Source organism: Eublepharis macularius, chromosome 13, assembly GCF_028583425.1.
Source record: "Eublepharis macularius isolate TG4126 chromosome 13, MPM_Emac_v1.0, whole genome shotgun sequence".
Lineage (NCBI taxonomy): Eukaryota > Metazoa > Chordata > Lepidosauria > Squamata > Eublepharidae > Eublepharis > Eublepharis macularius.
In genome coordinates, this window is record NC_072802.1 from 42,014,144 (window position 1) to 42,038,552 (window position 24,409).

At 43.1% G+C, this 24,409-nt stretch overlaps 1 protein-coding gene across 1 annotated transcript in view; it reads left to right on the forward strand.

The window, feature by feature from the left end:
- The window catches only part of GPC4 (glypican 4), a 77,133-nt gene that overhangs the window by 37,610 nt on the left and 15,114 nt on the right, over positions 1-24,409 (forward strand). The window contains exons 2-4 of the mRNA XM_054996883.1: positions 5,639-5,797; positions 15,804-16,195; positions 24,180-24,345. Of these exons, the coding sequence (XP_054852858.1) occupies positions 5,639-5,797; positions 15,804-16,195; positions 24,180-24,345 (717 nt within the window). The remainder of the gene's footprint in view (positions 1-5,638; positions 5,798-15,803; positions 16,196-24,179; positions 24,346-24,409) is intronic.

Here is a 24,409-nt window from a genome sequence, read left to right on the forward strand (position 1 = left end):
TGGGTATAGGACTAAGCGAACACTTGTGAAGGCAGGTTTTGCTTTTCTGTATTTTTTACTTCTCTATTTTGATGAGAGAATTCCCAACTGAATCCAGCAATAGTTACTTTATTTAAATCCATCCATACACCAGCAGTGTTTTCAAGGCTGGATCCTTGGCTTGTAAAAGGAGTATTTGCAGAGTGAAGTCTGGGAATGAATGAATGGGAAGGCAAAGTTTCTCCTCAAGTTTTTTAATTTCCAGACCAGAATAAAGTTTCCTAATGTGCATTTTGGCTTTAGCTATAGCGTGTGCAGGGGCATAAATCTTTCTTTCTCTTTAGCCTCTGGTGTTCTCTCTGCAGTAAATCCACCGGCCTTAAGCTGTCAACAAGTAAAATGAAAAAAAAAATTTAAAATCCAGACAGCCTTTGGTTGAGCAGGGTATTTTAAGTGCATGCCACAGAAATAATTAAGATTTCTTGTTTTGTGGTAAGGATCTCTTGTTGTGGAAGAAACTGTATATTCTTCAGACCCAGACGACGAACAAGCAGCTGAATTAACACACACAGCAAACACACTGCTGAAAATAGTTCCTTCTCATTTGGCTTGGGCAGGATGAATTTCTTAGCCGTTTGGCAATCTTGCAAGAATTTGGTTCAGTATTATAGGCCGCTGTAATGTATCAGATGGAATTTTTATTACGAAAACTGCCCTAAGAAATGCCAAATTAAATTTGATCATGTGTTCAGCACACCTAATAACTAATAGCATAAGTTCCCCTCCCCTCCCCCCCAAACAGAGAGGGGGACATGGATGGCTCAGTGATTGAGCACATGTTTTTCATCTAGAAGTTCCCAGGTTCAAATTCTGTCATCTCCTGTTCAAAGATCTTGTGCAGCAGATGTTGGGGAACAAATTTTCACTTTGCAAGACCCTGTAGAGTTGCTGTTGATCAGAATAGACAAGGGGTAGTATAGGTAGTTCCTTAGTACAAAGCAGTTTTTGATGCATATCACAGAGAGTCTGTAGTGCAGTGACACAGACCACGTTTCTGTGTATATGAGGTTCTTCGTTCAGGTAAGGGATCTTTGGTACCATGTGATGTGAAAAATTTTCTCTGCTTGAGATCCTGGAGAGCTGCTGCCAGTCAGAGTAGATAAAATTGATCTAGACAGATACGGTTGCCAGCCTCCAGGTGGTAACTGGAGATCTCCTGGAATTACAACTGTTCTCCAGGCAACCGAGACCAGTTTCCCTGGAGAAAATGGCTGCTCTGAAAGGTGAACTGTATGGCATCATACCCCACTGAGGCTCCTCCCCTTCCTCAAACCACACCCTTTCCAGGCCCCACCCCCCAAATCTCCAGGAATTTCCCAACTTGGACCTGGCAACCCTAAGACAGAGCACTGGTGTGATTCAGTGTAAGGCAGGTTTGTATGTTTGAGCAGAGTTATCAGGCGACTAGCATTTGTGAACTGGAATCAAGTTGAATTATTTTTCTTATTGGCTCACCAATGAGTAACCTGGACAAGGTAGGCCTGTTAAACTTTTTGTGGGCCAGTTAAAAACATTTACAAAGCTGTATTCATATTTTTCTTTCTTTATGGCCTTTCTCAATAATTTGATTTATTTGTATGGCACCCTCAGAGTGCACAAGTGTATAGTTAGTAACAAAAAGTGAAGCCTTCCTCCTCTCAAGACGCGTATGTTCTAAAAGCAGTAGTGAGGGTAGGGGCGGGGGAGGCAAGAACGTAAGTGCGATTGAATGGCATTAACTGTTGATTGTTAATTCCAAATTCAACTGTCTTTAAAAAAAGATTATAAATGGCTTTTAAAAAATAAAGTGCTAGTATCATCCTTCAAATAAGGATGACTCTTCCATATTTTGTGGATTTATATCTAGTTGCTCTTAGTTGGGTGCAGTGTGTTCCCTCAGGAATGGGACGTAATGAAGACTGGTTTGTTTGTTTAGGATTATTTATAGTCCATCTTTCTCAGCGAGACTCAAGGTGGGTTACATAATTTAAGTCAATATCAACTCTCAGAATAGCAATTGCAGAGTGGGGTGGGGGGCAGGAGAGGGAGGCTTTGGCCCCCGTGCCTTGCTTGTAGACCTTCCTGGGACACCTGGCTGGTCATTATGGGGAAACGGGATGTTGGACAAGATGGAGCATTGCAGTGATCTAGCAAGGCTTCTGTGTGTTTGCCAGGCTGCCTCCATTCCTGTATTCCTCACTTTGAAACCATTTGAAAAATTTTTTTAAAACAGCTGTTGGGGTGAGAAGGTAATCAGCCTTATCTCTTGAGGCTGCACAGTGGAAGCTGACAGCATCTCCCTATTTTGTAAATACTGTAAGCTGCTTTGGACATGTTCTTTATATGAAAAGGAGCCCTATAAATACTCTCAAATAAGTATTCCAAACAGAGGCTGCGTCTTCCTCTTCCATGTTGCTTATTGTGAGAACACCAGTGCTAATCCTCTTGTAAAGTGAAGCTCCAATTTTTCTGAATTCTGTGGTTCCATACTAACATACACAAGATATGTCCCCCCCCCCCCGAGACTTTTTGTTGTCCTTCAGTCACACCAGGGCTTCTCTTCTGGAGAACATAGTAATTAGCAGTGATAAGGGGAGCCCTGATGTCACTTGATAACCAGACCACAAGTCTAGTGTGAAATTGGATTAGGCCAGGATTCTTTCTATAACCGGTTCTGAGAGGAAGTAGTAAACCATTAAGGATGATGAGGCAAGATGATGTGTTGAGAGGACAGGAAGATATTTTGGGTTGGGAATCCCTGTGAGTGCTTCCTGAAAGGAAGGAAGGAAGGAAGGATGGATCCGGTCTTCACGCCAAGGACTCAACACAGCCTGTTGGCTGAAGGAACAGCTGCTCTGTCCCTGGTGTTTTCCACTTAGCACTCTGCTTATGCTTAGTTGAAGCAGCACTACCAATTCAGTCTTAAGGACATTAAAGTCAAAACTAATTTACAAGAACAAGAGGATCGCCTGCGTTACTCCAAGGCTTATCTGGTTCAGATTTTGTGTCCAACAGAAGTCAGGCTGATGCCACTGAGGGCCAAGCTACAAGTGACGAATGACACTTGAACGGCAAGTGGATTGAGTGGAGGGCAAGTGAACAGGGAGAAATACACTTGCTGTTCAAGTGTCATTCGTCACTTGTAGCTTGGCCCTGAGAGCTCAGAAGCGTTCTACCCTGATTGTTTTGCTTGAGTGTCTGGTGTTTAGAGATATACTGCTCCTGTTCAAGGAAGTTATGTGTAGCTGTCATGGCTAATTGTCATTTGCAGACATACCCTTCCCCACGAATGTGTCAGATCTTTTAAAAAGGTGCCTAGGCTACTGTCTTTGATAGATCAGCAACCCTGTGAGGTGCGTGTGACTAAGAGCATGCCTTGCCTCAGGTCATCTGATGAACTTTATGACATGAGTGGGGATTCAAGCCTAGGCCTCCACAGTCACAGTTCAACATTTAACTATGACACTATACCACATCTCTTGTAGCAATGAAGTTAATTATGCTTGGTGTCAGGGCTCATTTTGATGGAGAGCACGCAGGAACGCAGTACCGGCAGTTCCCCAAAGAGGTCACATGACAGGTGGCCCCGCCCACCCGACTCAGCCATTTTGGACCCGTTTCAGCTTGGATTGGGGCCGAAACGGCCTGACTCAGGCCTCTGATGGGTGGTGGGTCACTCTCCTGCTTGGGCCCCTTTTCAGCCATTTTCAGCCCCTTTTTGCCATTTTGGGCCCAATTTCGGCCCTGAATGGCCAGAATTGGGTCCAAAACAGCTGGGATAGGCAATGTCAGGGGGTGTGGCATATGCAAATCAGTTATGCTAATGACACACTGCAGATGCTGGGCAAGGGGTGTGGTATATGCTAATGAGTTATGCTAATGAGTTCCTCCAGCTCTTTTTCTATGAAATGACCGCTGCTTGGTGTGAAGGACTTCCTTTTGTCTTTTTGGAGCAAACTGTTAATTACCTCCATTGGACCACCTTGAATTTTGAGTGTTACAGTTGAGAAAAATGATTGTTATGACAGCTAAATCTTCTGAGCAAACAGACTGAATCTATGCTAGTTTAATAAATCACCTTCTCAATGGGCAGAACTGTGTTGTACAGAATTATGTCATTGGATGAAAGCAAATCTGGATTTCCAGTGCAGAATTCAATTTCCTAACCATCTGCTTTTATTTCAACGTTTCTAGTCCTTATGATAGGCTTCAGCCAGTGTGAAAGCCTGTGTTTCTGAAAAGGAGCTGAGCAGGATTCAGAAGTGGACAGTGAACAAGGCTTGTACGCCTTCTTCCTTGCTCTTCTAGCTAGCAGAAGCAGAATAAGTTGTGTATGTCAAGTGTGGGAGGTGGAAATGGGAAAAGGTTGTACTGTTTGCAGAGTCCTTTTTATTTCTTTATTTAAATCACTTATTTGTTTATATAATAATAAATCCAGTAATATAAACAGTATATTATAAACAATAATATAAACAGTAATAATAATAACATTAATAATAACATTCGATTTATATACTGCCCTTGAAGGCAACTTAACACCCACTCAAAGCAGTTTACAAAGTATGTTATTGTTATCCCTACAACAATCACCCTGTGAGGTGGGTGGGGCTGAGAGACCTCTGAGAGAGCTGTGACTAGCCCAAGGTCACCCAGCTGGCTTCAAGTGGAGGAGTGGGGAATCAAACTCGGTTCTCCAGATTAGAGTCCCGTCACTCTTAACCACTACACCAAACTGGCTCTACATGGAAGCTTGGCTGCAGAGAAATTTGCTGTTACTAACTAGAGCAGGAGAAACTCTGATGAACCCTTGAGCACAAGCGATGCAATAAATTGAAGAAATAAGTAAACCCAAGAAGAGAACAGTGCAGTGTGTAATGAATGAAATGGGTCTTCTTGGACCCTGCAGGAGTAGTACAGCTTAGTATTGTGCAACAGTGGCACAGATAGCACTGTTCTGCTTCTTTGGTCCCCTGCTGGAGAGTGTAACTAACAGGCATATACCTCTGAGTAGTAAAAGTAATGAATCACAGGCAGGACCTAATTAGCTACTTCCTCAACTTTTTAAATTTTATTTCTACTTTTAGTTTTGCAGTTACATGTTTAAAAGGATAGTCCTGGTCAAAGGTGCCAGTTTCCTGCGTTGGTGGGGCAGGAAATTAGGTAAGATACAATGGAGGCAGGACTCAGGTGAGGACAAGGCTGGTCAGCCCAGTATACGGTCTGGAGATGAAGAATGTTACGATTCTAAGGTGTGGGGAAGGGTTTCCACTCTTTTGCTGATGAGCAAATACCCCTTTCCTTGACTCAATACATATTCTACAAAGCTCTGATTTCAAAAGGCACTGTAGGGTGAGGATTGATGTAGGAATGGGTATAAGGTGACTGTTTCTCTTTGGAAGTGTAGCTCTTCAGGTGTTCCTGCGTGAAATGGCCAAAACCTTCTAAGAACCTAGGAGTGCTGGGTTGAAGATGATTCTTATATGTGTATGGTAGTATCCTTATGTAACTGCCACCTTGCTATTCTTTTACACACTGGAACTGTCCTGCCTAACTGTACTTTAGATTGTTGTTCTAGATTTACGTACTTATGTGTAAGTTTTCACCTTTAATATGTTTTCAGGTGATCACTTGAAAGTCTGCACCCAAGGCTACACATGCTGCTCTCAAGAAATGGAAGAGAAATACAGCCAGCAGAGCAAACACGACTTCAGAAATGCTGTTGTTGAACTTAGCAATAATTTGCAAGCAACCTTCAACTCCAGATACAAAAAGTTCGATGGTAAGTCCTAGATTTTGCTGAGCCCAGTCAGTGAATCCCAAAATATCTTTCTGTGCTTAGTTTGTACAGATAGCATTTCTTTCTCCCTCTGTTTCTCTTACTTCTCTTCCATCCAGTATGTGAGGAGATGAATGACTCATGAATTGTGGTTGCAAAGTTAGAACATTGCTTGTTTTGCAATCTGGTTTAATAGAAATATTTGCTGATTAAGGCTTCCTAGGTGCCCACAAGAGGAATGAGTCTGCTTTTCTGATTTAGCTTTTAAGCAGTGCATTCTACAATGAGAACCTCAGTTTCCATTGTGGAATTCCTACTAGCCAGATGGATGTGGCTTGCAAGAGTTTTGTTTTCAGACGGTACTGCTAACTGGCAAGCCTGATAATGGCACACTTTCAGCCCAGACACAATGTTTTATACAGCTAATTATCAGAATGGGGGGAGGGGGTCCACATGGGAATAGAATGGATGCCAAATATGGTAGTAATCATTCTCCACCCCCTCCTCTGCCTCTTTTGAGGGGGAATAGATAGTCAGCAGCTTTTAAACTCTTGGCATGGTTTTTCAAAAGCCAAAAAAATTATGTGGACGGAGCAATTTTTAAAACCTTAGAATGAAAGGAATTGAAAGCCCCTTATTCAAGGGCAGAAATGCATGAAAAAAACCTTCCATTCATACAGTTTTTTAAATATACACAATACTTTTGTTTTCCTGAAGGTACAGAGCCCCACCTTGTGTCTTTTGTCTCAGTGGCGTTTAGACTGGAGTCTCCCTGGAAACTCATGGGTCTGATAGATCAAAATTGTGTGGCAGAGAATTTTTCTCATTCCAGTTAGGTAGCCCAGCTGGCTTGAGAAACGGCAGGTCTGTTAACATGGTCTCTTGCAAGTCTTCCCTCCTCTTTATCCACATGAGAAAATCGCTGCAAGTAGGAGAAATGGTACATAAATAGGGAAAAGTCTGGGATGAATGCTTCTCCTGGCCATGCTATAATTTTCTGCTTGCAAAGAGTCTCTTCCCTCTTGCAGAGAATTTCTTCCCCCACCCCCACCAGTGGCTGAGCATTCAATTCTCTCCCATTTGCAGCCTGAGGAATGACATCCCTGGGGGGAAAAGATTACCATTTGGTTTTACTTAGAAGGGTATAAACTAGCCAAACTTTGAGAAGAGAAGCAAGCATTGAGGTTCAGGGTGGTATTAAGTTCTATTTGCATGAGGTTGATGCTCTTACTGCTTACCGAAAATGACTCCTGCATCCTTGGCTGGCTCTGTGGTTCTCATTCACTGCGTGGCCGCTTCTTCTGAGCTGCCTCGCTCACTGGACAGTTAACTAGAGCCTTTCCCTTCTTTGGGGCACACTGGCTGTATTTTCTGAGGCTGACCAGCTTACTAGCAGACAAAATGAGACAGCCGGTGGAAGAAATAGCAAATTGTCAATGGTTTGGGTTATTGTTGTGGCTTTATAGCATGAAGGGAACTTTTCTGGATTTTCTGTCTCAGGTACCAAAGTATCTAATCTCTGCCCTTGACTTCATAAGGATCCACAGTATGTGTGGCCAGTTTGCTCGGCCAAGCCTCAAAACTCAGCCCTTGACATTTTCACTGTGCAAACAAAGAGGCAAATTTATCTGGACCCCTTTTAAACAGAAGGTGAAGGACACGATGTAAGGGCAGAAGAACAATGCTGTCTTGCGCCCTTGTTGGGATTCTTGTGCCGCTGGGTCAAGAAGACTAGCGCACTGCATCCTCAGTGAGCCATGCTACTGAATATCTTTCTAAGTACAGAGGCTTTCTTTTCTTAGACTATTAGATGTCTGCCTGAATGTTCAGCTCATCGATGGATAACCTGGCAGCTGGGACGCTCAGTGGATATTCTGTGGGTTGCATGTAAATTAGGAAGAACCTTAAAAAGTAGGGGCTTCTGTGCATTGCTGGGAAGTGCAGGTTTAAAAAAACAGAAAGGTGGGGCTGGGGAGGATCCAAGTATGCATTACATTCCTTCAAATTGTGGAATAGGCCAGTGTGGATGCTGTTTCAGACAACAGCTGGCACACCCTACAGTTCTTCTGTTTTAAAGGAATGCTGGAAAGATCCTGGATGTGAATTACATAACAGAAAGGTACTGCTACTAAGTCCTGATTATGTCTGAATGCAAACAGTCCAAAAAGAGTGGATTGATCGTTGCTTTCAAGCTAGTTTGCAGCTAGTTTTGTTCCTCTCCATTTGTATTATTTGTGGTTTGTTGTGACATCTGAATTCATGAACCACAGTTTGATGTCCCTTAGGGTCACCTGGTCACACAAAAGATGTTTGGGGGAGGACAACCTCACTGCTGGAGGGGAGGGCAGGAGAGAGACAAAGAACCCAGAGACTGTTGCACAAATCAGAATTTGCTGGGACAGCTGATTTCAGACCAAGGCTTGAGCAGTGCAGCAGGAACAAGGATGCTATTAAGATTGCTGGGGATTACTTATTGCCTCCGATCCCAGTTACTCCATTTTTTATTTTTAAAAGTTAAAGCAAATAGGCGGTAAAGTAAAATGAAACCTTGGCTGCAACCACAGAGTGGAAAGAAACCAAGCAAGCTGACTCTACCTCCTGCTGGTTGCTGGGATGCTGTAACTCTCCATCTTCTCCAGGACAGGAAAGGCTCAGCTTGGCATTCTCAGGTGCTTTCACGTTAGAGTGGTGGTGGGGAGGGAACAAGGGGGACTTGGTGAGAATGTCTGAGCGAGAAGCCAAGGGTAGATCAGTTTATCTAACATCGCTCATCAACTTTGCAGTTGGTGGTTTGTGGCAGGACATGGATGTTTTAATAGTGAGTGCAGAGATTGATTTCCCTTCTACCCATTCAAAGGTTGCTGTGATTCTATAGGTGTGCATGTTTTGTTGCCATAGATCTTCCTAGGGGAGGATGGGGAAAGAAAGCCCCTGAAGAGCATGCTTTCTGATGGTGAAACCAATGAAAATGGAAATCCCTTTACTGGTAGAAAAGCTTCATTGTTGATCATGCAACGAGATCAGAACTGTTTTGGATGTTTGTGTGTGTGTGTGTGTGTGTGTGTGTGTGTGTGTGTGAGTGAGTGAGTGAGTGAGTGAGTGAGTGAGTGAGAGAGAGAGAGAGAGAGAGAGAGAGAGAGAGAGAGAGAGAGAGAGAGAGAGAGAGAGCAGGGGAGGGGACACTCTTCTCATTAGAGGTGAAATATAGCTTTTACTTTTCACCTTATCCATTAAGGTGGATGGGTGATCAGCTGTTGCTGAATTCTTTGATGTGCTTTTCAAACGTCACAAATTATATGGACGGAGCAACACCTGAAGTCTGAGAGTAATGTTAGTTTTTCATCCCTTTGTTCCTGGTTCCTTATAATGCTGTCCATATGCCCAGCAGGACAGCAGCGCACTGTGTAATTTTAGTTACTAATTGATACAGACCAGTCTATGGCCCATTGTTCGCTTGTTTAAAATTTAACATGCTTTTTTTCTCTGACACTGCCTCTTCCCCCCTTTCAGTCTTAGTTCTTTGGTAATCCTGGTTAGTACAAGTGTACATGTGGCAGCTTTGAGAACCAGTCAGTCTGTCTGTTCACCCAGTTATCATGTTTTTGAAACATTTGTCAAAAAGTGAAAGGAGGGGAAAAAACTTTTCTGCAAGGTCTAGAAATCTCTGCAAAGCTCATTCATGAGTTGCAAATGTACTTTTCAATCCCATTTTGCAGGAAAAGAGCATGCACATTTTACATCAATCTATGTGAATTTGCAAAAATTTGATTTCTGATTTTTCAGTCAATTCTAAGCCACTGAATTCCAAACCCTTGGTATGTTCTCCAGATTTTAAAGAAAGAACTTTTTTTCTTCAGTCCCTTTTCTTATTTGTTCTCCCATGCATGAGATGTATAAGGCTTTTAATTTATGTCCAACACAACCACTTCAACCAGTAAAGGGATGATGGCAAGGGAGGAGTGGTCCTTGACTCATAGATTTGTGAAGATGTCTGTGTTCTCATGATCCTTTGGCCTGAACTGGAATGACAAACCAGGATTCTCTGCACGTCGGCTTTTTGCCATCTTTCACCCTGGTGCTTAAGAATAGTTCTAGTGTTCTGGATTCCAGCTGCAGAGAAGCATGTAAAATAAAAATGACTAGGAGCATGATGTGAGACAGACAGAGACAGTTCTGGGACCCACCACGGGCAGGAAAGTGCACAGACTGTCCCGAGAGGCTTTTCTGCATAAAGCCTTTAACTTGTTTTTTTCTTGCACTGAGACCTCTTCAATCATGATGTCAACTCTTCTGGGTATTTTTCTTTATTTAGGACTTTGCCCCTTGGCTCCTTAAAGAGCTTTCCTCACTCCCAAAGGATCTTGCCCCAATACAGGGTGTAACGTCTTCAGCTTAAGTTTCTTCAAGCTGTGTGAGCGAAACTCTCTTCCTGTACTGATAAGTGCTAACACATGTCTGAAAAACCAAAGTGCTCAAAAGCTTTCAAACGTTGTCCCCCCCGCCCCCTTTCCTGCTCAACTTCACATTCCATAAGTGTGTGAACACTCTGGATATGCAGCGGTTTCTCACAGCTCCTTTACGGGGAGGAGTGAAGACCTCTGTGTTCATCTTGCAGAAGATTTTAAAAGTGGGATAGCCAGACATGATTCACTGAAGCAGATATGACAGACAGCGCTTAAAGTCCCTGCAAAACCTAGCAAATGTTCATGAAGACATGGTAGACATTTGGATTTGTGTCATTGTAAAATAATACTGCTTCCAGGGATTCGCATTTTGAGAGCCAGTGTGGTGTAGTGGTTAGAGTGTTGGACTACAAATCTGGGTTCAAATCCTGGCTTTGCCAGGGCAGCATGCTGGATGCCTTTGGGCCAGTCACACACGTTTAGCCTAACCTACCCCGTATGGTTTTTGTGAGGGTAAAATGGAGACAAGAACAATGTGAGCTGCTTTGGATCCCATCGAGGAGAAAGGCGGGCTATAAACGAAGCTGTGGCTGCTGATAATAATATAATAACACTTGTGCAGTAAAATGCAGCTTCTTCTTATCAACGAGCTTGTTTTCCTACACAGTTAATAAGGGCTAGAAACTTGCTTGAATTTTGAGTTGGCACAGGCTATCAGATTGAATGCTAGACGGCTTGCAAGAACTATTGGATGGAATTCAGATCTGCTCAAATCAAGTCTTTTCAGCAGATTGTGTACTGTAGGCACTGAGTAAGTTTCCAGGAGAAGGCCAGTACCGGATAGGTGCCTATCCATACTCTGCTGCTCAAGGCTAGAGAACTCACAGTTTTCTATAATGGCTGCTATTGTGTCTTGTGGCCTTGTCCTTGTGCTAAGCAAATTAAGACCTGCCTTCTAAAAGCTAAGGCACATTGTGTCTGCTAGGCACAGATGGGGTTATCAATGAAAGTCCACCTTTAAGTGTTTGCGTTTGACAGGTTCCCCCCTCCACCCTCACAGGAAGCCAGTCAGCCCGATAATTTCATGAGCGCTGATTTGCTTTCTCTGCTACTGTAAAACACACTTCTTTACAATGCTGTAAAACAAGAAAGTAATCTTTAAATGTACAACTTTGTTTGAGAACAAGTCCTGCTTCCAAGACAAAGGAAAGGTGTCGACTCATTTTGCCCTTCAAACTGTCAAGATAGGAGACGGGACCTCTGCTATTTTTTTCCTCTTCAAGGTCGAGAGGGTTATTCCTGGGTGCACAGGGGTGGCTCATTAAACTGCGAAGAGCTGGCTCTTGCAAGTCAGGAAAACGGAGAATACATAATGAGAAAAATAGTAGCAAGGTCTTGCTGTTTGCCTTTTAAGATAACAAATGGCATTGGAACATCACGGACAGTGGTGTGGCACTTCATGGATCCATAGTTTGCCATATATGTGTCCATGTTTTTAGCAAGATGGTGTAATAAAGACAGCTTTATACTTCCTACTGAATCTGTCTTGAGAAGTGTTACCATACAGTGTGCACCAGTAGCATGCTGTAGTTTTGCTTTGTGTCATCAGTTGGCCAAAAGTTTGTCTTCCAACAGCTCCTAGAGAGAGACCTTAATTCAGGGGTAAGGGGCACCCAATACATGAGAGAGAACATTGCACAGTACCACCACTTCTCTTTTTGGCGTTTGCTGATCCTCATATTACTTGTCTTTTAACTTTGTTTTCATTTCTTATTAATTTTTATTCCAGGACCTAAGTACCCCACCTATCCCTAAAGGGCTCAAGGGAGTCTCCTGTTAACTTTTACAAGCCCTTTCTACTTTGACTCTTGCTGCTATTTGATGCTTCTGTCACAGGAACCTTGTGCAGAGCCCATGTAAATGGGATTCTCTATAAACTTTAGGTTATCCACATGGCACATATGCCCACCACTGGCTACTAATCAGGGAGACTCCATTATTAGAGCACTGAATTCCATCGGGGGGAGGCCTTGGCTTCCATGCTTAGTTGTTGGCCTTCCAGAATAACTGGTTGGCCACTGTGCGAGACAGGATGTTGGATTTGATGGACCAGTAGTCTGATCCAGCAGGGCTCTTCTTATGTTCTTATGAAGAGTAGGAGCTCATACTGCTGTTTTTCTTTTGGCTTGGTTTATTCTTTCCTTTCACACAAGAGTTTGGACTCTGTGCTGGTAAACAGATTCTGTTTTGCAAAATTGTACACCATTGGCTTGCCAGGGGCCAGAGGCGAGTACTTAGAGCAATTCCAAATACTTATTAAAAAGATGATAATGTGAGGACCATTTCCCTGCTTTACCTAATTAATCAAGGGGCAGATCCCACAAACACCAAAGCATGTAGGTTGCTTGAAACAATCTGTGTGATGACCTGGCAGAGTGTAAGCCATAGGGATTCTTTAGAGTGCAGTGGAATGTCATGCAGAGTGAAAGCTGCTGCATGTGTCCCCCATGCCAGTCAGAATGTATATGAAGCAAAACCAGACGACAGCAGCAGATGTAACTGGAGAGCCATTGCCATGTAGCTGAAGTTCTGAACAGCCTCTGCTGGATTATGCAAAGTGGGCCTAAGCCCATCAAGGTTTGGTGTGTCTCCAGTAAAAAGGTTTGTCAGAGGAGCATGGTAGCTGGTGCAGAATTTGATCAAGATTGTTAATTTTCATTTGCATAAATGACGTCAGTCCTGTGTGAATTCTCAGAAGCTCTTACAGTCTTGCAAAGGATGTTGAAGTGCCAGTAATGCTTCTGTTCTTGTACAGTGTTCCAAGTGATCCTGGGATACACCTTTCAAAACCAACATCATGATTACTCTAAACAAATTGCCACCCCAGGCAACGGCTTGGGTTGCATTTGCAACTGGAAAGTAGAGCACTTCTCTAATGTGATGTGCAAAAACACCCCTGATTTGAGTCGGTGTAGCCTGATCCTTTTGCTTTGTCCTAATTGGACGTGGGGAGTGGTTGCAGTCTGTCAAACTGGGTAACCTTTTCCACCCTGTGAAATATTTGGCAATACATCTGCAATTAATAGGGTGCTGTGCATGAGTTCAGATGGTATTTGTGGTCTTCATGCGATCCCTGCGCATGCTCTTTCAGGTTTGCAGGCAAAAGTGTTTAACGATGTTGTTTCAAAACCAATTCAGTCTTTTCAGGTATGCTTTCAGTGGCGTAACCTATTTGGCCTTCCTATTAAAGGGTCGGTGGGGGTGGGGGGAGTATAGAAGGAAAGGAAGTAAGCTTTCAGAATGATTAAGTGAATTAGAAATTAATCCATACCACCCAGCTAATCTCTGTAGTATATACTGAACCCCAAAGAAAAATTCTTTGCAAGCAGGAAATGCCAGTCATGGGAACGAAAGGAGAGGTTAGTGCTGATATTGGACAGTGGCTTGGACTGGAGCGGAGGGGGTTGAAATCAAATGCTGTTTTGAGGGATCATGGTCCCTAAGAGACTGTGTGTCAACTGCCGAGCCCAGGACTGTGTTAATAAGGAACACTCTAAGAATGTATTTAGATTTTTTCCCCCTCTTTCCCCCCTCCCCCACCCGAAAATGTTCTGAGTTAGACTTTGTTTGTACTGGACCACTTTGAAGACTTTAAAAAATTTGAACTCCGACATACTTCATACATTTTAACAAGGTTTAAATTCAAACCGGTCCAAGGACTTTTTTTCACTAAGGCTTCTAACAACTTTTGAGTCTAAACACTGGCTCCTTTGAGGGTTTCAGCACAGAGGCTCGGTTTATTAAAAATGTATTTATTGAACATGAGTCACAAAAAAGGCACAGGACAGAATCCCAGATATCCAATGTCTAGCATGAAATAATGTTGTTGGGGTGTTTTTTTTTGGTCTTTTATTCCTCCAGGATTTTTTTTTTTTTAAATTCTATGTGATAGAGAACTGGCAGGACCACACCTTACATTTAAGAAGTTCGTGCATTCCAAAGCTATCAGCCATCCTCCTCCAACCCATCCACCCTTTCCCCTTTTGAATGATATTTAATCATAAAATAATTACTTGCAGGATTGATGGGAGTAGGTGATTTTGCAAATACCCTCTAGGATAAAAACATAATGCTTTATGTTCAGACAGCTGTCCTATGTAAGACGCTTTCTATATTATTACAGTATGGATGCTTCATGTCAAGTTTTCTTTAGTGCAGAATGCTCCCAGTCCATTCTGACCACATAGCCAGAGCCACTGTGGTTCCCTCCCACCCTGCCCTTTTCAGCTCTCTGGCTTTAGCTTGTGTTACATTTTTCCAGGCATGGGGTGCTCTTGGAAGTGATTCCTATATTTTGGGTGCATGTGAGAACATGTTTGAATTGCAAGACCTGTTTGTAAAGGATCAGGCTGAATGTAGAGAACACTTGCCTTATTAAGGTCCCAGGTGTTCAAAACATGGGAAGTGCCTCTGGAAACAGCTAGGTGTGAAACTGAATTGTGGATCTTGTTTTGGAAGGGTGCTCAGAGCTGCCATTGTGTGTAATTTTCCCCAGGCAGCCTCTTCTCCAGAGAATCACCAGGCTACATTCCACTTAGCTTTCAGTGTGTGTTAATTTAGGTGGATAGCCATGTTGGTCTGCAGTAGAACAGCAGGATTTGAGTCCAGTGGCACCTTAGAGACCAACAAGATGTTCAAGGTAGAAGCTTTTGAGAGTCAAGGCTCCTTCTTCAGACATGTGTGCGTTACAACGTCACACAGAGAGCTGTCTTTTGCCTTCCTCCTAAGTGGGTGCGAACATTTTCAGGTAGGGCCAGGCTGTTACTAGCTAATTTTGCGGGGGGGGGGGGTGACCATGGCTGAGGTATTTTAGTTCCCAAATATCTTAGCCAAGGAAGATTCAGCCTGAAGAAGTCGGCTATCTCTTCTTTAAATTTTTCTTACCTTGCTTTAAGTAATTTTGCTATATTCACATCGTAGCAGTGAGAGAGATTTTTTTTTAAATTGAGAAATCTACCTGAAAACAAATGAGCATTATTTAAACAGATACTGTCCTGTCAGAAATGTAAGCCCTGCTTTGGGTGGGGGAGGAGGATTCTTATACTAAGCAAAAGGTATGGCACGTTTGCTCAGTGCAAATGTATGCAGAAGGTCCCCAGTTAAACCTCTGGAATCTCCCATTCAACAATCTCAGTGAGCAGGTGTTGGGGGAAGACTTTTCTCTCCCCTAGATTTGGGAGAGCTGCTGCTAGTCACATGAATGAGCTAGATGGACCAATAGTTTGACTTAGCTTTAGGCAATGTCATTTCTTCATGGAATAGTAACCATGGATGGTTGCAAACCATGGTAGCAAACCCTGGTTCTGTCTGCATTGGTCAGCATTATAAAGAAAGGTTGTTTTTATTTTTAATAAAAGCTTCAAAAAGAAATTTTAAAGACACTGTGCCTGTGCCCTTAATTTGTAGCCCTATCCATTCCAATGGGCCAGCATCTTTTGCGACTAGTCTTGACAAATCTGACACTTTAGGTGGTTTGCCAATTAAAAATTGCATAGCCCTACTTACGCTGAATTTATTTGTCTTTCATCCCTCTTCCTCCTCCCCAGAATTCTTCAGAGAACTTCTCGAGAATGCAGAGAAATCCTTGAATGACATGTTTGTAAGGACTTATGGCCTCCTGTACATGCAGAACTCTGAAATGTTTAAGGACCTCTTTGTAGAGCTGAAGAAATACTACACGGATGGGAATGTCAACTTGGAGGAAATGCTCAATGAGTTCTGGGCCCGTCTCCTGGAGCGCATGTTCCGCCTGGTCAACCCTCAGTACCATTTCTCTGATGAGTACCTGGAATGTGTCAGCAAGTACACGGAGCAGCTGAAGCCATTCGGGGATGTTCCACGGAAGTTGAAACTGCAAGTGACACGAGCGTTTGTGGCAGCTCGCACCTTTGCACAAGGCCTGGCAGCAGCAAGAGATATTATCGGCAGAGTATCAGCAGTGAGTTTAAATCCATTGTTTTAGCTCCTCTCAAGAGCCTGGCTTATACAGACAGATCCATGCAGTCCAGGAGTAAAACCTTGTATTTTGCATGTCTGATTTGGGGCAGACTCTGGGATCTATGGAACAAATGCTAGATGTACTTTAGCGGCACTCTTTTTTAAAAAAATCTAGTAACCCACACAAGTGATAAGAGGCATGAGATGCTCTCATAAAATGCTGACCTTTCCTGCTATCTGTGGGAGTGTCCCAGTCACAGAATCTTCCCTGCTGTTGAATTGACACGCAAGCTTGGCACAAAAACGTCTACGATGATTGGGACCCTTCCTGCTCTGCTTTTCCTGTGCTATTTTTGCCTTTAGTCCTCTTTTTAGAACTGATCAAGGTGCAGTGTTATGCCCGTACTGATGTGAGTGCTAAACCTGGCATGAGAGCCTGGGGAAATTTGGGGTTGGCCTCTGAAGGTAAAGCCTTGTTGTGTACAGCTAAAGCCACCTAAAGTTATTGTGATTGTAGAGGAAAAAAATAAGGGCTTGCCTCAGCCTTGCAGAACTGGTGCTGTTTCTTCACCCCTAATTTCTTGTGTTTCCAAAAAGACTGCACTGACCTAAGTGCCAACCTGGCACTGTCCCCTAGTTAGCTTGAAAAAGGGGCACAAGTGGTGAATTTTCACATGAGGGAGAGAATACCCTCTTCGACCACCCATGGTTAAGTGCCTGTGATGAAGAACATTCTTGGCTTATTTATTTTGATATTTATACCCTGCTTTTCTTTCCCGTAGAGATCCCAAGTGGCTTAATATCATTCTTCTCCCATCATCAGTTTTAGTCTCACAGCAACAATCCTGTAAGCTAGTTTAAGCTGAGAGAGTGTCTGGCCCAAGGACACCCAACAAGTTTCCATGGCAGAGTAGGGGCTGGAACCTGGCTCTCCCAGATCATAGGCCGTTTTCACATGTCTTATTGGCCGTGCAAAATAGCGCAAAACTCCCAGAATGATGGCGTCTTCCTGGCGCGATTTCCCGTCATGGTTCCGGTTTGTGGAGCAAAAACAGCCATAGTTTGTTCCAGTAACCACTACACCATTCAATTGCATTGGGTCAAAAATACCTGCCCTCGCCCTTCATCCTGTCCGATATGTCACCAGGAATGATGTGGATGGGGTCTCACATAAGTTTTCCAGCAGCATCAGTTTAAAAGAAAACAAAACAAAATGCCTTCAGCTAGCCTCCTGATGAAAGGCAATTCAGAGGTTTACTTCCTTCCCTCTTTGGAAGGATTGAACAAAACTGCTTTTTCCTCTGGCAAATCCTGGATGTATTTGCTGTAGATCCAGATCTCTGAAACCGTTCCGCAAATGTCACACTCTTGATCCAGCATCGCCCCCTCCCCGCCCACCGCCGCCTTTGGGGCAGAAAGCATCTCTCTTGATTAGGTATTTGGTTCCTTTTGTAAGCATGTTTACATGTTGGCCGAGGTCTGTTTTCCATACCTTGATTTCATGAGTCAGTTTTGAATTCCTATTTCCATTGTCTTGCGTGGAACACTTGGGAATGATTTGCAGCCTGATGTGTGGAGGGGATTAAAGGGCCTTGTTCTTGCAGGCAAGATTGGGCTGTAATTGAACTCAAATTGTGTAATGTAGGAAGTGACTGTTTGGATGATCCTCTTAAGATGATTGCATATTTTTTTAAAAAATACCTTGGTGGGGAGCAGGCTGGTATAAACAAATTCAGCTGGCTTTGTAGACGGAAGAATTCAGCAGCTATTACGGGTAGTGGGAGAAGATTTGTTTATCACAGGCCTGGTTTAGGGCCAACCTAGATGTCTCAGTTAGAGCTCTGTCAACAGGGGTCTTGCTTTTTAAAAGAATGTTGATAATTAAAGAGTATCCCAAATCGAAAATGAGGGAAAGGAGATTTGGCCTTCCCCTTTGCCTGTTTCATAATCTCCGTAGGGTCCCCCCCCCCACAGCTGCTAGTTCTCATATGGTGCGTGTATGTTTGGCCTCTGGGCAAAACCCCCAAGGAAAGTTATTAACATCACAAAAAGAGCTTGGGGAAAGGTGCTGTGTTGGGCTGAATCAGGGCCTTCATGCTTACTGTTTACAGTTTTAGAAGAAAAGCTCCAAAATTCCATTCCCTGGTCTTGTGTCATTATGTCCAGTTTAGCTCACATCTCCTAGCATGTATCAAGTGAATTTGTTCTGGGTTCTTCTACTGAATATTTTATTCTGCAGCTTCTCTGGCCAATCTTGCCCATATACTTCCAAGCATATCCTTGAAGTCATAGAATTTAGAAACTGGCTCTTTTTCCAAAGAAAGAAAGGAAGATTAGAGATTCCAAGGAAGCTGAATTTGTACCCAGTTTGGGGCTCTTTTTTTCTTTCTATGCTCCTACGGCTTCGGTGTTCGTTGTTGTTGGAGACAATAATGTTTAGGCATTCAAGGTGCCTCAAATATGGTATCTTGGTTATCTTTTAATGCAGGGCTATTTGCTCCATATTGTAGATGGGAATGGGGTGGAAGTTGAAGATGAGAAAATAATAGCTTTGTTTATTTTTTACTTGTATTGCTTTTTTCTTCCAAATTGCTTGCAGCAGTTTATGTGCACCTGTTCCATTCAGAAGATTCATTTCCAGCCTTTCTGTCACTTCCTTGGCATACAAAGGCAGCTCAGAACCAAGAGTTAAAACATGGAAAACATTTTAAAACAATCTAATCTATACCTAACATCAAATCATCATAAAACAGTAAAACATAAAATTGATAAAAGCACTTATCAGCAGTAAAATGCACAAATTAAAAGTGTTAGAGTAATAGAAACAATAAATGTTTTCTGGAAAAAAAGTAGTTTTTACACATTTCTGAACTCTCAGGCAGGGAGGGAGCTACAGCTGAAAAAGCCCTGCTCAGCATACCTACCAATCTCATTTCAATTAATACAGACACACAGGGAAGAGCACCAATCTTAGACCATGGACAAATTTGTATGGTTAAGCTGAGAGTTGATGGCCAGTCCATGAATTGTTCCAAGTCCAGCATGCACATTTCTTATGCCACACAAGTATGTTTTTAAGGTCAATGGTTAGCCACCAAGGTGACTTCCTAGGTTATCACCTTCTTAATGGGTGCTAGGCTGTCCCAGCTTTCAAAGGCACAGGAGCAGAGCACAAAGAAACTTTCACTAATTTAAAAAGTTGAGTGGAGCTTATTGTCTTGACTGTGGTTTTTGATGTAGTGTAGCAAAGTTTTAACTTGAAGATTGGTTTGAAAGAAGGGAAGAACTGCTGGGGAAAGCATTCTTAGGCCCTTGGGATGGCTGAGTTATACATTTAGTTAGATTAATTAAAAATTACAGGCCAATATATGCTAACTGAATTAAATCTTAGTGAACCCTAGGTAGTCTGAAAGCATAGGCGAAATATATTTAACCTGCAGTTTCTCGCTCTTTCTCCTCTCCCCTTTTCAGTTTGGTGTGATTTTGTTAGCAGTTTTTCTTACCTCTTTTTAATTTCTTGATTATGGGAACGCTTTCCTATATAGTCTCTCCCCCTCCTTATTTCCTCTTAGAAAATTACACATGGTGGGGTGGAGATTCAGGCTATTATTGAACCCTTGACAGACATTAAAATCAACGGGTTTAAATTGCTGCCAAACGTGAACATTTCCTGCCCCAACCTCGAGGGCATTTTATTAAAAAAAAAAGAGAGGGAGGGGGAATATGTAAGCCAGATCCCAAAGTGACTCAAGGAGGAGTGCAACTTGATATTTTGCAATTCAGAAATTTCTGTTTAATGAAGAACATATGGCACAAATGATGTGTCATTCAAAATTAGGGCTGAACCAAAAAGATTTTGTTCCATGTTCCATGTACATTTCTGGCAGCATTGAAACACATTCCCTCTCCCCCTTTCATTGATTTTTTGTTGATTGATTGAAAGGGGTTAAAAATGTTGGCCCATCAAGGAAACATTCTCCTAACCCAGTGATGTCATCACATTGCCAAGCCTGATTGGCTACAAAGAGCTGTGACATCATCTTGTCCACTATGAAACTAATGGAGGAAACAATGGGAAGAGAAAAGATTGGTGCCAAAGCAGCAATCATTAGAGAAAACAATGGCATTGGATTTTTTTGAAAAGACGAACTTTTCAGTTTCGGGGTGGGGATTGAAAAAATATTCATCTCACCAGCACAACTTCCAATCTGAAAATCAAATGGTTTCAGAAAGGTTCTTCTGCCTCCAGCCCACATTCCCTTATTTGTTTGTTGTGCTACTCCTGGAAAGCCAAGATACATGCTGAAAGGAGGGGGATGTTTCCTGGTCTTGGAGAAAAAATTACCTGAATTGCCTGTGTGCCATGCTGCTAGGGTTGCCAGGTCCCCCCCGGCCTGGCACCTACATTACAGCTTGCCCTGTTGCATGTGCGCAGTGTTTGCCCCTGGCCTGTGCAATGACGTCACTTCTGGGAAGTGACATCATTGTGCAGTTCACGTGCCATGCTGGGAGCACTCCTGCGCTCCTCAGGGGTTTGAATCGGGCCTGATTCGGTCCTGAATCAGCCCGAATTGGGCCGCTGTGGGGCACGGGAGCACTGCCACGCTTCACAGTTGCCCGATTCAGGCTGCGTTGGGCTGAATCCTGGCTGAATCCGGGCCAAATTAAGCCTGATTCCAGCCCAATTCTGGCCAAATCCGGGTGGAGGGTGGGAGCGGGGGGATCCCCTGCCACGGAACTTGCATCCCTACTTGCTGCTCAAAGGTACAGAATGTCTTAATAGAGTCTTCTGTTTCTCCGTTTTCATTATCAAAAAGAAAGCAACTTTGTAGCCCTCAAGGTTATACATTGTCTATAGGTAATGTTTGCTGAAATCTCAGGAGCCAGACAGAGAAATGAAACCATATTTTCAATGCCCTGCCCATCACCATGACTGGCACTGTAGTGCAGTGGCTAGAGTGACAGACGGATATGGGTGACCCAGGTTTGATTTCCCCCTCTGCCATAGCAACTCACTGGGTGACCTTGGGCCAATCACAAACTCTTAGCCTAACCTACCACACAGGGTTGTTGTGAGGAAAAAGTGGAGGAGAGGACAATGATGTAAGCTGCTTTGGGTCTCCATTGGGGAGAAAGGTGGGGTGTAAATGCTATAAAACAATAAATAAATCTGAATACATTATACAATTGTGTTTTTAACCATTCAAAGGGGACTTTGCAAAATAAGAGGAATAAAGGACATTTGCTCAGTTGCAGGATTCAGTTTGCCTTGATGCAGAACTTGGACTGCAACATTTCAGGCTGTGGTCCCCTAGAGGATTTACACACCTCTGATGGTAATTTGTACCAGAGAGCTAGTATAATGTAGTGGTTTAAGGGTTAGACTAGGTTCTTGGGAGACCTGCGTTCAAATCCCCACTCTTCCGTGAAGTTCACTGAATGACTTTGGGCCAATCACTCTCTCTTAACCTAACATACCGCACTGGGTGGTTGTGAGGGGAAAATGAAGACGGGAGAAGCATGTGTGCTGCTGTCATTGGAGGAAGAGCGCTATAAACATGTGCTAGTTCTTTTAGTACCTGGACAGGTTCCAATTGAAGTTGAGTGGAAAATGCGTCTTAACCTGTGCATTGTTCAAGCAGAGCTGTGTTTATATAGAAAACTGTGTATTTCGTAAAGTCTTACCTTGCTCTAATTACTGTGGTGGGGAGAATTCAGCATTCTGGGATTTGTAGCTTTCAAGGCTTATTTTTGAATGCATGCCTTCATGACAGCAAAAAATGGCTTGAAGATGAGAAGAAGGTTGAGTTGGGCTTAGAACAAGACTCAGGCCACAGGTGGGTGGAGACAATCTGCATACTTAAATGGATTTATTTATTTACTTCATTTATACCCTGCCCTTCTCCCCAGAGGGGGCTCAAGGCAGTTTACATCATTTTCCTCACCTCCGTTTTATTCTCACAACAGCCCTGTGAGGTGGGTTAGACTGAGAGAGGCTGGCCGAAGGTCATCCAGCAAGCCTCCATAGAAGAGCGGGGATTCATACCTGGGTCTCCAAGATCCTGGTCTGACCATTATACCGCACTGGTTATATAGCACATCACAATGACCAAAATAGGCACCATTGTGTAGACAGGCATTTAACAACAACAACAACTGCACTTATATACCACTCTTCTAGACAGATTAGTGCCTCACCCAGAGTAGTGAACAAGTTAGTGTTATTATTATCTCCACAATACAGCGGAGGAGCTGGGGCTGAGAGGAGTGCTTACCTAAGGCTACCTACTGAGCTCAAGGCAGTAGTGGGATTCGAACCAGTACAGTGCTGATTCGCAGCCAAACCACTTAACCACTGTGTTGCAGCCGGCAACCCCCAGGAGAAATTGAGATGCTGCTGGCGCACTGGTAGTGTACTGACACACTGACATCACTGGAAAACTGGAAGTGATGTCTGTAAATGCTATAGGATTTTGTAAAAGCCTCGAGCATCCGTATTATAGTGGGAGAGCTAGAGCTAGAGCTTCACATTATAGCAGGAGGCCTGGCATCTCTAACTGGATAGCTTCACAGCATCCCAGCTATGCCACCCATGCAGTTTGCCTTTCTCCTGTGTGCTGGTGGGGAGTTGGTGAGGAGCATACAGCAATCCTGCGCAGCTTGCCTAGCTGGGCTACCTGTTCTCCCTGGATACCATTACAGCTGTTTGAAACTGGCTGAGGTAATGCATATTGGCTGTCAAAGCAGCCACCATCTCCATCTCCCCTTGGCCTTCATCTGCCAAATTGTGTGTGGGGAGGTGCAGCTCTGGGCTCTTGCGGAGCTATATACCTCCACTCCTAAAAACAATTTTGCGCCATGCAGATTTTGCAATACAGTTACGCAAATTAGCAACAGTTTGCTCAGCCTACCTACTTTTACTCTGCTCCTGTTAGTCTTGGAACGCTATTCAGGGCAGTGAGACTCTATTCCCTAATCACATTTTAACCTCTCTCTGGCTTTGGATGTTTCTCACAAGTTTTCAAAGCAATCCATGCATCCTTGAGAGCTAGAAATCTGGTGTTTAAAAACAAAGCAACCCTGAAAGTTGCTCAGGGTAGCCAATTTTGTGCCAAATACCAGTTTGTGGCGTGTCCAACGGTTATCATTTTTACGACATCTTAGGTATGAAATGCTTTGCAACAGATCAAAATTACGACCAAGCCATGACTGTAATTTTGTAAGGTTTATACAGTAACGTGAAAGAACAATGAAGAACTACTTCTATGAAATATTTTTTTTCTTTTGGAATGAGTGAAACTTTTTTTAAGAAAAGATTTTATTTGATTGAAATGTGTAGCTTGAAGATTTTTATGCAAAACAATGTACAACATTAGGTAATGATGCTTACTGTGTATTATGTGGACAATCTACAGCATATATTTGCTTATAGTTTAAATGTGACTAATTTTGTCCACAACTCAGTATCCAGATATGCCGCTAGCTTTTTTGTGAATCTTTGAGTGTTCGTGTCCCAATACTACAGTTCCACTCGATTCCCATGGAAGTTGGGCTTTCTCTTCTCAATTTGGTATTTTTCCTACCTCTCAGATTGCAGAACGTACATGTGCTAAGTTAGTGCAGGATGCAGCCTTCCTCTCCTGTCGGGGATATTTGCAAGTTTGCTTGTATCAAATTGATGCAGATAATACATGTGCATACAACTTAGTTATCAATAAATGCATTTTATGTTAAAACAATAACATGAGTTTAGGTTGACAAGAAAGTAAGTATAGCATATGTCTCTCCCCCTACCCCCAGAATTTCAGCAGAGGTTTGGGGGGAGGGGGCTTTTCTATTGCTTCAACGTTTCAGGAAATTGAACATCACTACATAAAGTATATAGAAGCTTTGACTGTATAGCTAGAGATCCTTGTGCATTTGGGAACTAGCACAGGATGTGTATGGTTCTATTCTCACGCTTCCTTGTTTTGGTCTTCTCAAAGGTTAACCCTACACCTCAGGGAGTACGAGCATTGTTGAAGATGATGTACTGTCCCTACTGCAGAGGCTTAGTTGCTGTGAAGCCGTGCTATAACTACTGCTTTAACGTCATGAGGGGCTGCTTGGCCAACCAAGGAGAACTGGACACAGAGTGGAACAATTTCATAGGTGAGTGAATGGGTCTCTCTCTCTCTCTCTCTCTCTCTCTCTCTCTCCTCTCTCTCTCTCTCTC